Below are 14,029 nucleotides of genomic sequence, written 5' to 3' on the forward strand. Positions count from 1 at the left end.
TTTGAGCCACCTGTAAACTCACTGAGTCCATTTTATGAGTGAGAACTTTCACAGTAAGAATAAACCTTGGAAAACAGTTTAAAGCCTCAAAATCCAATGTTTTTCTCTTCTTATCAAGTGTTTAGATAGGGAGACCTCAATCTATAACTGGTTACATCAGCATTTGTTACAGTGGATTTTTCAAAAGCCAAGGATCAGTCCCCAAGAATTCAATGCAAAACAGTTGAAGACTGAAATAAGCATCAACAGTAAAATAGATTTATTTCAGCATAGATGTAAAATACATGTAACTGTCATCAAGTGAAATAAAATAGCTGGTATTGTGATAGATACTTTAATAACAGGTGCAGCAAAAAATTAATCCTGGGAAGTGTGGCACTTCCAATCTTCTTGACAGCACAGCTGGGTTTCTTTTCCCATGATGTGTTAATCTGTTTTGTATTTGCTAAACTGCACATCTCACCCCAATGAATATTAAAGAAAGAGTTTTGGGAAAACATGTAACATTCTGATTAAACATTTTGTCATTCATGTGCTCTCACACTCAATTGAAAGAGAAGATAACTTATCATGTAATTGCTAGGCAAGTGCTGCTTCTCTTATGGACTGATCAAATCTCCTCATTAACCTTTTAAAATCTCCTACCTCCAATGAGAGTAGCCATTCACGATGTTGCTAACTGGCAGTTATCACAAGTAGATGTCAAACTCTGCAGACTGATGCCTGGAAAAGATATTCTTTTTCAGCACTTCTTCCCTTGCCCAGGTAATAAAATAATCAGAATCATCATTTACAGCAATATTGCATGCAACAAGCACCTGGTCATCACAACTTTGCCTTTGGGGGCTATTTAATGAAGAAAAAATTCTTTTTTGTGAAGAGATTTTTCTGCAGTTATTGCAGTTGGAATACTAAGAATTACTTCAGTGAGGACCAGGTTCTCTTCATTTTCATTTCCTGTAAAGTTATTAAATATAAAACCTATTAGTTTATCCCTAAAGTATTTTCCCCTTCATGCAAATAGCCCTTCCTAGACAGAAATGACGAATGAATAAATACACGTTATTTCATTCAGGGACAGACAGAGAGTTTGTCAAGTACTATGGAATTCTTCTGAATCGAAGGATCAATGTAAGCAGGATATAAGTCATCCCTAGCAGGACTGGAAGTTACTACTTTTGAAATATGTAGCACATATTTCTCCCCCTAGTTTCTAGACTTGTTTGGCTCACTGCCAGAGCAATGTTGATTTCTTTTGCTTGGCCACTGGAGGGCTCTCCTAATTCTCCATTACTGCAAAAGAAACATTTGATTGAGTTTAAAAACATTACAAAAGAAAACCTGTTTATAGTTACCTGAATACAAAACCAATGACAACCAAAACAGGAGAGTTCACTAGTTCATACAAAGATCTGTATGTGAACAAAGTGCATTTTACTGCCCCTTCTTCAACAGCAAAAACGTCACTAGAGTAAGAGATGAATTTCACTGAACAGAAAATTTCCTTTTACACACAAGATTATCAACTGCACAAGAGATTATGGGTTTGAGGTGGACAGCAAAGTCTGTCCTCATCACCCATTCCTCCCCATACCACATCATTTTGCTCTGAAATCACTGCACAACTCAATTCATTTCTTAAGTAAGTGTGCTTTCAGACCTCTGTCATCTCATTTCCAACTTATTTCCCCACCTTGAGACCAGTTTCCCTGGCTGGTTCAATTTGCTCTTGATGGAAACACTGATGGATCAATCATCTTACCCTTTTCACATTAATGCTGCTCCTGCAGAAAGAGGAGATCATGTAAGGTTTTCCATTCCCCTGTGGGAAGAGGCACGCTATGTCCACACTGCTGTGAGTACTTGCAGACTATTGCCAACTGAGAATTTCTGACAAAGTGCTTCTTTTTTTCCTGTTTTTTTTTTTTTTTTGATCAAAAGGACTGAGTTAGTTAAAGCTAAATTGTCTTGTGGAAACAGAACAGTTCGTTGTATCTTTTCTTAGGACAGTATTTCCAGTGCCAAAATAAGAGACAAGTACCTTTGACCATCCCAGAATAATCATTTGGGAGGAACTTTCCCTTGTGATGAGGGAAAACCAGCTGTAGAGCCCTGTTTCACTCAGTTTTGCCCCATACCTTAGTCGCTCACAGCTCAACCAAACTCATAGGTATATCCTGAATCAAAATCTCTTTTCTCTTTTCCCTGACCCCATTAAAGTAAACTTTATTTATGTGCAGAGAGCACAGCAGCTTTCACAGGCCTCATAGGAAGATGTCCACCTCTAGAAGGACACCAGCTTGGTGATTCCTCACCTCTCTGAGGAGTGGGAGATGAATCTACTCAAATGAGACAGATGACAAAATATAACCTCTCAGTTGAGTTTCATAGCTACAGGACTACCCACTATTCACCCAAATACACCATATGTGGCTTGAGTAAAAAAGACCAAAATCAGAAAGAGTGGAGTCTGCTGCAGGCCCTGAGAGTTCAAAAAAGGATCAAACACCCTTCAGCCACCTCCTACAATTTTGTCACTACCAGTTGGGGAAGGATGTGGATTTTGCCATTATCCTGGTATTGCTTCTCTGAGTTACTTTGAATGTATTTAACTGTGAGATATAAGCCAGCCAGCCTATCACACATGGCAGAAAATATTTTCTTTTCCTCGCCTTAGAAGTAGCTTTGAATAAACAGCCCTGACTGTGACCATTTTATCCCAGATCCTTTGAAGATACTCTAACACAGATAGAAAAACTACCTATGATAATGGACAAATGGATTTTCTCGGCCTCTGTGACTCTGCTTCTGTCTTTGAATAGAAGATTAGCTAGAGTTGGGCTGGAACATCCTAGGGGTCATTTAAATTACACTTTAATTATTTAGTCTGAATTGCATGGGATTTTTAGTTTGCCAGGTGACAGAAAATATAGACAGGAGAAGAACAAAGGTGTAAAATCTGGAGCAGGAGTTTACATTAGTTTCCTAGACTTTTTTGAAATCTGCAGTTTCCTGAATGAAATGAATGGTTGGGATCCTTACATTTTAGATGTTGATTAGCTTATCCTAAAGGCCCTTATGGTATCATTGGTGTATTACAGTTAATAATAATATTTCTGTGCTTGGGCCTGCAGTAGGTCATGCACAAACTCCGACTGGAAGCCCCGGCTGAGAACACTCTGACCATGTGGATGTGCAGTAGTCTCTGCCTGCGAGCTAACCACCTGGACTCCCTTAACAGCCAATGGAAGAACCAGGCACATCTCATTATAAAGTGTACATTTAAATCAGATGAATGTATAAATGCTACAACACTAGTAATTGCCTATAAGAGGAGCCTGAGGCGTCTGACTTAATTGCAGTTGTCTACGTTATGCATAGGTGAGCATTAAGTGAGCTGAATCCTTTTTCCACCTCTGATTATCAGCAAAGGTTATTCCTCCAATACAGTCCTGTGAGTTTAACGTTAAAATTCCAGTCTCCACTGAAATCAATAGCTGAGTGTTCCTCCACGCCAAGGAAGCCATGGTTTCATTTGAAATAACTGATTATTTTATGGAGATGAAAGAACAGCCCATTTTACCCTCTTCAGGTAAAAACTAATAACCTCTTTATAAGAAACTTCTGAGAATAAGAAGAAATTTGTATTTTTTAGAATAAAACACCATTCCTCTTCAGAAGAACTGTACTGGGGGTTATGGATTATGTTCCCTAAAAGTCTTTGCTGGAGGCAAAATCTGTAGAAAATACAAACCAAGTAGTCCTTAAAAGAATTGATAGATGGGCATTGCTCAGGCCAGTCCTCCTCTGAGTTGCAGATGATGCGGATGGGATCGTTTGTCTCAGTTTAATAGTCTATAGAGTAGCTGTCAGTGGCAGAGAAATCTCTAGGCTCCCTTAAAAGTCAAGAGGAATCTAGTCAGTGCAGTCAGTGGACTCTACAGGATGATTTCTGTCACTATGAAGAAGATACTTAAACTGGGTCAGATAAATTGTCTTCTAAGAGTCTTTCTTACCATTATCTGTAAAGGCAACCTGGGCTGACCTGCTCACTGGGACATGTCTGTACTACAAATGTCTAAACTTAGGGACAGGAATCCCATCTGTAGGGAAAATAAAAGAAAAATCAGGCCTAGAAAATCTTTCCTGTAAAAATAGACTTAACTTGTGGAGATCTGAACACTTCTACTGAGTCTTTGCTTTCGGTTTCATTTTTGTAAAATTTTCTGTGATTATGTTTAGTATGGCTACAGAGAAATCCTGTTCCTAATCATAGCGTCTTTATTTAATCAAGGATTGGTTTTCACCAACCAATAGCACCAAATAAGAGAAAAGTGAACAATGAATTAGAAATAACTTCCACAGTTTTACTTATACAGAATTCAAACAGCATGACTTTGGCTTTTTAATCTCTAACACTAGCCATCATTAAATTTGAGGCCTCCTGATGGATAGGCCTTGACAAACCAGACAACAGAACCAGCATTGCTCCAAGAGATCAAGTGCAGTTTTTCATTTCATTGGTATGTGTAGCTCTGTCCTGCTCCCCAAAATAACTATCAGGGTCTTTGAAGTAGGAAGTACTCATGCAGATAATTACCTATATTGCAGAAGAATCAGTGCTCTTCATAGGAATTTGCAGAGACCAAACTAAAATGATTTAACCTAGCTGACAACTGTTCACACCCAAATCTGGGCACAGGCAGAATGAAAAGGTGTGTGGAATGCACCTTTAGTGTGTTCGGTATCTGTAGCACTGAGTTAGAGCAGGCTGTACACCTTTCATGTGAGACTGACCTTTCTGTGATTAGCTTTAAGCCTAAGATTAATTGAATTTGGAAACAAAGCTGTCTCACGCTACAACCCAGCCCAGTAAAACACACTGTAGGAAAGCTGAAGCAATAGCCATCCTAATACACAGGGCTAAACCTGAGGCAGCTGGACCTGTGCAGTATGTTTCTACGCTGTGAGCTAAATGGCCATAACTGCATTTGCTGACCTCACAAATTCATGGTCTGTGATCAAGCATGCAGGAGGCTGTAACAAACTAAGCAGCTAAACAATGGCACCAAAACGGCATCCATTTTGCCCCATTCTCTGGACCAAGTAGGAGTCAAACTGCTCAGGACTAAGAACTCGGCGTCACTGGAGAAAATATGAGAATCCTACAAAGCACTCAGAAAATATCCAGCTACTGCGAAGTGCTGAGTTTGGGGATTTTCTGCTGAATAGTTTCCATTTGCCTAGAAAATAGATTTTGATTTCTCAGGGTTTACACTTCTACTGTTAATACAGCCCATCAGTTCAGGACTGATGTAATTTTCAGAACATTAGTTAAGAGCAGAAAATCTCATTGAAGCCCATGCTTTCCAGAATAAATACAAAGGGAAGGAAGGAGGCAAACAAGCAGCTATGAACTCTTACTGTTTAAAGGATAAAAAACTCTTCATTTCTGAGCATGTTGAGATCTGCACAGTTTATCCCAAGAGACATGCTGATCTGATTTAGCTTCTACATACTATCATAATAAGAAAATTAATAATAACAAGAACGATATGATTTATAACCACAGGACAGACTTTGAGTTTTCATTTCTGAGAGTAGAAGTGCCCCAGAAAATGACAACTCATTGGTCTCCTAAAAGCTTTCATTAATGTGCTGAAACAGCAAAAATAAAGGAAAAACTATTATTCTAGAAAGCAGCTGGGAATCTACATACACAGAGTGTACATGGATTTGCAGAGAGCGAGGTATAGAAAATTAAGGTTTCCAGGACACAGCTGGTAACCTTCCATTCATGTCCAGCAGAGGAATACAAATGCCTCCACAGGTCAATTCACCTTCTCCTGTGATTTGCTCCTAACAGCAACTGTCCCTCTGGAGGTGCCTGTTTCTGCATACTGACTGTACCACTGGTCTGTAATGACTAGCGACTAGTTCAGATGTAGACAGACACTTGGGTGAACTGTTACCTCTCCAGGAAGGCAAAGTGTTTTGAGCAAGGCCCCAGCAGACCAGAAACATACCCTGCATCTTTCCTGTCCTTGTTCAATTACCTACAGGCCATGCTCTTGCCTTCAGATACCACGTGTCCTCCTCTCCCAGCTGCAGCAACATAACCAGCCCTCCTCGCGTTTGTAATGTGACTCAAATTGTCCTTTTCGCTACTGATAAAAGAGGGATTTTGTAATGTTTTCAAAGAAGCCTATCTGCACTTTAACAACCATTTCACTTCTCAGGAGCCAAAATTATGAATAGCCCCTACCTTCGTGACTTCCCAAGTGGAAGTAAATGTTTCTGAACTACATAATCTACACTAGTGTGCTGATGATAAAAAAATGGTATCTTTTCAGCATTAAAGTAGATTCCTTCATTATGAATCATTGAAAATGATCTTCAGTGGTACACAAATTGTGGAAGCAGGACAGAAGCCCATAGCAATGGGAAAAAAATGTTTCATACCAAGTAGCAAGTGATAGGATGAGAGGAAACAGCCTCAAATTGCGCCAGGGGAGGTTTAGATTGGATATTAGGAAAAATTTCTTCACTGAAATGGTTGTCAAGCATTGGAACAGGCTGCCCAGGGAAGTGGTGGAGTCACTTTCTCCAGAGGTATTTAAAAGACGTGTAGATGCAGCACTTAGGGACACGGTTTAGTGGTGGACTTGGCAGTGTTAGGTGTACAGTTGGACTCGATGATCTTAAAGGTCTTTTCCAACCCGAATGATTCTATGATTCTATGATCATTCTTAGAAATGCATTTGCCGCTTTCCCTAATTGAACCCTGTAGTTCTTCAGAACAGCATTTTCCTCGGATAATTACTATTCAGCTTATGAGAGAAACACAAAAAAATGCAGGCCAAAAGCTACAAAAAGAAAATGTTTATGATACCTTAATAGCACTGAAATCAGTGTAAGCAGGGAAAAGGCCTGACTGTACAAACAAGTGGGGTAGAATTAATCTCACCTAATTTCAGGCATCCACAGTGGAGGGTGAGTTTTATCCTACTTATTTTAAAGTGTGGAAATGTCTAAATTTACTCAGACAAGCCTCTCCCTTCATTTTCTGATTAGGCATAACTTAAAGAAATTGATTTGAAGGAGGTTTGTTTCATTTATGGATTTAATGTGATTCTTTTAATACATGGATTTTCCAAACATGTCAAAGTGGGATTTTTTTTACCTTGTCAAAAGAAAACATATACATTTATGTAAATCCAGATATTTTTTTTTCCCTCTGGCAGTAATTGTTGAAAATTAAACACATTCCTAAAGTCAAAATCTGTATGTTTAGGAGTGAAAAGGAATATTGAAGGAAAACATTCACCCTGTTCTAAATGGTATCGGGAGTAGCAGACTTCTCCTCTGGGATGTGTCTAGAACAGAACTGGTGAGCTCCAGAGGGAGTTCCACCACCCACCAATGCACGATGGATGCCTGGAAATGAAGAGCCCATCAGCTTATTATTGATCCCTCCTGAGGGTTATTTGGTCTTCACTCCATATATTTCATACTCTCACTGGACTAGGCTGTCAACAGATGAGTCAACTACTGAAAAATGTATGTGGTCAATCATGATAAGATTAGCACAGACTGAGAAGTTTCCATCTCTTCTGATACCTAACAAAGACCATCAACTTGAATGAAAAGCAACCTGTCTTTGCCTAAATCAGTTTCAGCACGTAAGAAAGGAGGAAAGGGAAGAAATGCCTTCTTAAAAATGGGCTATAACACGTACTTATCTGACTGTACCCTAAGTAAAACATCCTGCTGCTTTTCTTCCAGGCTAATGTTCTTTTTTTTTTTTTTCAATAAAAACAATTAGCCAGTTAAGTGATGTCTGTTTTATCTTTTCTGAAGATACTGAACTACTTTGAAGTGTAGTTTCCAAAATATTTTCAAAATCTTATAAAGTAAAAATCTTCCTAAAGGTTAAATTTGTTTTATTCTCACTTAGACATCCACTAGCAATCAGAAATACTAAGATTTTAAGCGGATTTTTTTTTTTAAGTTTGCTTTTCCCTATGGGAAATTTTATATTATCATTGCGTTAAGAATTTGCGTTGGAAATTCCTAAATAGACAGGAATAGCAAACATTCTGACTGTAATTATATTTAGTGTTTGGGAGCCCCTCAGTACCTAAGGGGAACTGAAAGAAAAGGCACTGAGTCTAGGCGCATACTCACACTACTAGCTTTATATTGCTTTTCTGCTACTATGTGTTGTTATTTTTAATCTAGGTCATATTTAGAAATTAATTTACTGCCAAGATCATGTTTAAGTGCTTCTTGACACTTTTTAAGAGTGTCTGTTGTTGAATGCTAACAATTACTGAAAACATTGCTTTTCTAGATGTACCAAAAGATTTCAGATTTAAACTGTGACATTGACGTAGCATCCAATAAACACAAATATAAGTTTTAAAAGCACTTTTTTTTTAAGTCTTCGTTGTAATATCCCATGACAATTGCTTCTCTATTAAGTCTTAAACTAATGAGTTTGTGCAGAAATGGCAGCAGAAGAAAACCTTAACCTCTCCCAGATATCCATCCCAGCCCTGATCTTAAGAGCAAAGCCCAGCTCTTGATCCTGCTCTATCTCATCTCCATCGCCCCCATCTTTCTAACAAACAGCTCGGCAGGCTCAGTAAGATGAATAAGGACTTGTGGGGACTTCTGGACACCTGCAACAAGGAAGATGTAGAGGAGGATCTGTGGGTCCAAAGAGGAGGAATGAATGAGAGATACCATGTCCTATATCTCAGGAGTCTGTGAAGGAGCAGGAAGAAAGAGGAGAGAGAGTAGAGGAAGAGACTGGAGAAGAGGGGAAAGATACATAGTCCGTCCATCCCCCAACTTCTCAGCCCCTTCCTATGCAGTGACATTTCCAAATTAACACCGACTCTTTACCCTCTCTGTTCTCTATCAGGAACCAGCTCAGCCAAACCTTTTCATTTGCAAGAAGCAGCAAATTTATTTTGCCACAGGCAATCACAACCACACAATCTAGAGTAATAAAGTACAGCTATGCAACACATGCAGCAGCTGCAGAGTTGTGAGGGACAATGACTCCTAACTGCAGGCAGACACTGTCTCACAACTACTCCTGATTTCAAAAAATAAATAAAGGGGAAAGCACTGGGAAGAAGGAAGTGAAACAACACTGACTTGAAATTAGCCAACATGATAATACAGCCTGGGAAAGAAAAACATTGCTTCCCCACACAAAGTCTTTGGTAGCACTTAGCTAATGGGGCCATGTCTCCTCCACCGCTGGTAACTCAGCTGGAGAGGGCAAAGTGTAGTAATTACAAAGCAGAACTATTTGCAAGGTGTAATGCAATCATAGGCCAAAGGCTAAATAAAAAAATAACAATTGAAAACAAGAAATGTTTTAAGTTTGGCCTTGAAAAGAATAAAGAAAACATAGGAGAAAAAAAGGATGTGGAGAGGCATTCCACTGCCTGAAGCCAGAGGTGATGGCAGTCCAAGATGGAGTCTGCTGGCAGCCACAAAAGTATGAGAAGCACTAATGAGAAGAGAGTGTTTGGCTCACACCGTTGCGTAAGCAAGGAGCAGAATTGAGGGAGCAGAATTGAGCCCCTGTGTTTGCACAGCGCACTTGGCCCAACAACAAATGAGCTACAGAGTGTAGAAGGTGAAGGAAGCCACTGATTCAGACTGCATTGACATGAAGAGAAATAAAAAAAGGGCTTAAGAATGTAGCACTTCTGATGCTTATTAACAGACACTCAGAGATTCCAGGAAGAAAAGTGCTGTATATACCAAAGGCTATCATGGTAACAACGGTAGCAGCATTTTTGTCTCATATTAAACTCCATAATTGCATGTGCTGAGGTGTTTGGCCACATACCTCTCTGAGGTAAATCCCGCAGTTGACCCTCTCTTAGGCTTCGTGCCAGAATATCCTGCAACAGTTCACTGGCGTCCTTCAGGACCAGAGTGACTCAACAGCTTTCTTTAACTCAGGTCACTTGGCCTGTGTTTCAGGTTTCTCCTGTCAGGTTTTTTCACACGTTTGCAAATTTCCAGCTACTGTTCAAAGCCAACTTTGTAGATCAGATGAAGGCTGGACATGGTCAGGTAAGACATCCATAGTTGTTGGCTTTCCCACACCATTATTCTCTTCCATGACAGTCTTGTCTACACTGACCGTTATTTAGTTAAGCTAATATATTTATCCAATAAACATACCAATAACCATGACAATTCAGAGCATCCATAAGTAGCATTTACATATCAATCAAGAGCTGTGTACATGTAACAGATAGAGAGGACAGGCATTTTTATTATGCTGATCACTTTACCCTTGCTACAGCAAAGGTTTCTACAGCATATAACATGCCAGACACTGTCAGTGTCATGCTAACATGACATCTATCTATCATCTGCCCTGTTTGCTCTACAGCAAAATATGCAAGTGCCACATTTCATCAGGGAAGAAAGTAGTTATCAGAGCATGGGGCAGAGAGAGAGGAATTTCAAATCCACTTCTAGCTAACGCTGTGCTCTTGGGCAAGTTATCTCCCTTGCCTTTACTTGCGTTTCCAATAGGCACTAAAAAATTATTCATTGTGAACACCTCAGCACTCCTTTCCCCAAAATCATTACTTCTATTGCCTGGAACTTCACACCAGCCACGGAAATCCAAATTTAATCCCTTATTTTTCCATGGAGTTATAACTGTGAGTTTCACCTTTGGGCCTCCAAGATTTCCAAAGAAGATCAAATGAAAATATCAACACATAAGAGCTCCAGCTAAAAGCAAGAGCAATTACGTCAATCAATTAGAAAGTTCTCATGTTGCATGTGGGCTTGCAAGGCAACAATGGAATATTTAAAACTTTTGCAATGCAAAAATGTCAGCTGCTTACTTTTAATTGCTATGGTTTTAGTACCAACCAAGTACCCCAGGCAGGCTGCAGAGCGAGAACGTCTCAAGTTCTAATATTCCTCCAGTGATTGGCTTTGAATTCCTGGAAAATCATTTAACTTTTCACCACATATAAAACAGAGATAAAAATATGCACTCCTCAATTTCCGTGAATTCTGTAAGAATGTTTTCACTATTACTTTTTTAAATTTTAAACTATGGAAAGCTAACTAGAACAAAATATTATTTGTTGTAACCCTGGAAACAAGAAGTAATTGAAAATGGTGGACTTAAAGTAAAATAATCCATAACAGAGTCAGGCCTCCTGAAATGAGATGAAGAGTTAAAAGGTGCTCTGAAATCTGCAGTGCAGATCAAAAATCAAGTATTCTTTGCTTTTTTCATCTGTGGACTATGGAACTGCAGAAAAACAAAGTAATAGATACTGTGTAATGCTGGATACATTTTTCCTCACCTGTGTGTTTTTCTCAAATAAAATGGACACAATTATTTCATTTTCTCGTGGATGTTGATGAAATTCTAATGATTGTAATACAAAAATAGAAGGCATAATCATTTCTACTGTGCGTGTTTCCACTGATGCCCCTGAGCTTTCTGTCTCCCTGTTGAAAATGGTCATATAATCTTATCCTCCAGGTTAGGGAAATAGTAGCCAAAAGTTTAATAACATATATAGCTATATTAATTTTGATTGTCATCTTATTAAAAAAATCATTGCTTTTTTAAAAAGTACATATACTGGGTGAATTTCTGTATCACTTATCTCAGAGATTTGTATACTAACTAGCATAACAAGCTATTTTATAGCAACCTGGAAAACTATATCTTTTCTGCTAATAAGAGTTTTACATTTGGATCTGAGAAGGCTTCATAAGAAATTAAGTAAAAGAAGAACAGTAATCAATCAAAACAACATGAGAGAACACCAGGCTGGTCTGAGTGAATTGGGCAGCCTCTCCCAAACAGAAATGACAAGCACTTTAGGTAGCAACTGTGGCATTTAAAATAGCATTTCCCCCCTCTGAAACTCAAGACTTTTAAAACCTCTAGGAGAAACGGGAAAAAAAATAGTGAGGATCCTGCATAAATCATTGCCTTTATTTATTCAGGAAGAAAATGGAGATTTGTGCAAAGTTTTAAAGTAACTCAAACAAGAGAACAGGATATATTTTTCTGGAGAGATTAAAGCAAAAAACACCCATCATACTCCAAAATCCTAGAACTCAAAGGTTTCAGAGTTCACCCAGTGGCTACTGGAAGAAAGACAATTTCAGCACAATGACACTTTTTATTCTTAAAATAATCAGATGTTTATATATATTTATACATATACATGTGTATAATTTTATACATATACATATATGTATATTGAAAAAACACAACAAATTGCTCAGATAAGAAGCCACCCATCTTAGCCAGAAATCTTGGTTTTAGCTCGCTAATACAAATTTCAAAGACCTGATGCCCACTGAAGTGTGGCTACACATTGGGGATTCATTTAAAGACTTCATACCCACATTCACAGTGATGAACTCACAAGCAGTCTCCTTGAGCAGATTAATAATGAAATTGCAACTATATCTCCCTTCTGATATTAACTCTTTCCCCTTTATTTACACAGAAGGCAGAAAGTAATAGTCTTCCACATGCTGCTAAATTACCTCAGGGATACTTTCAAAGAAAGAAGGTTCTTAGGAGTATGATTAATTTCCTGTAACTCTAGATATTGCAAAGTAGACATCCGCAGCTGAGTGGGCCTTAGGCTGCCTCTATACCCAATGATAAAATAGGCTTGTTTAACAATTAGTAAACAAACAGCCCTACTGGTTCTGACTAAAGGCCCACCTACTACATCATCCCGTCTCAAGTGGATGTTTAGGGAAGAACACAGGAACAGGAGACACATAAGCACTCTCCCAGCCTCCATTCATCTCAGAGGATTTCTTGAACAAGACGAGGTTTCTCTGGTATGATAAACCTCCGTGCATTTAACAGTGTTAGCAGTCAAGAGATCAGCTTCTAAATGCTTGCCCTTATGTACCAGGGACATCTGCACAAGATGGAGTTTCAAGAGGATGAAGACAGAGCCTTGCAATGATACCGTTCCCTATGGTGTTCTTTAGAGGGTTTTAGGGAGGACAAACAAATCCACAGATAGGCTAGCAGGTTTTTTACAGCACTGCTATTTAGAGTCATGAAATCCAATAGCTGTAGCACATTAATGGAGTTGAGATACCACACAGCATTTACACGTTTAGGAATCTGTTTCTCATTTGTCTCTTTCTCTCAGCTATGGGTATGTGCACTTGAAATATTTGCATCCATAAACAAACTTTTTGTCTAACATGTTTATGCATACAAGTAACATTACTCAGTGGAGTGTATCACTGTAGTGAATGAGTCTTCTCATACAAGTAAAGATATACACAGCGTGAAGCGGTTGAACAGTTCAGGTCCTAGTAGCTTACCTAAACTGTGTTAACGTTTGCCATTATCTTTTTCTTATACAGCCAGCTTCCACACTTTGACAGTTTAATGAGTAAGATGAATGCCTCAAGGAAAAAAAAATTGCACAGTTCTTATTTTGTAATGGAATAAGAAAGCTGAACAATATAGAGCCGGAGCTTTACAGGTCAGCTTTGCATTTTGACTAGCTTTAGTGCTTAACTACTTTTTCATACATGGGACTATACAATAAGATGTCCCCACCTCAGGGTTGGAGGCCAAGGCAAATCAATTCCATGCATAACAGAGTTTATTCAGAAAAGGTCGACCAAGTGATGCAGTTGAGAGCTAAACAAGGAGGGATGAGCTGCCAGCTGCAACTTTACAATAGGTGATTTACACAAGCTGAACCTCTGATCCATTATCTGTGTTCACATTCTAGTCCACGGTAGGCCATGACAGCATCTGTAAGTATAAAGCATCCTACCGCCTTCTCTTCCTCAGACCATCCACTGGATTCTCAAACAGCTTTGAGCACATCTTGCAATGTACTAATAGCAGACAGTAGAAGGTCACCCTCTTTTTTTGCTTTCAGTAGATGCTAGTGAAAGCAGTGCTGGCAGGTACGAGTTTATACACAGACACACAGAGTTTACGATTATACCTTCA

General features: G+C 38.9%; 1 protein-coding gene across 3 annotated transcripts in view; it reads right to left on the bottom strand.

Annotated features, from left to right (window-relative positions):
• CRHR2 (corticotropin releasing hormone receptor 2) overlaps window positions 1-14,029 on the bottom strand; it is a 170,107-nt gene that overhangs the window by 131,449 nt on the left and 24,629 nt on the right. Inside the window, exon 2 of one of the 3 annotated variants that reach the window (XM_076332018.1) lies at window positions 646-723. The exons of the other annotated variants lie outside the window; for them this stretch is intronic. Within the exon in view, the coding sequence (XP_076188133.1) occupies window positions 646-664 (19 nt within the window). The 5' untranslated portion in view covers window positions 665-723. The remainder of the gene's footprint in view (window positions 1-645; window positions 724-14,029) is intronic. 3 annotated transcript variants of the gene reach the window in all.

The sequence above is a fragment of the Aptenodytes patagonicus genome, chromosome 2, assembly GCF_965638725.1.
Source record: "Aptenodytes patagonicus chromosome 2, bAptPat1.pri.cur, whole genome shotgun sequence".
NCBI lineage: Eukaryota > Metazoa > Chordata > Aves > Sphenisciformes > Spheniscidae > Aptenodytes > Aptenodytes patagonicus.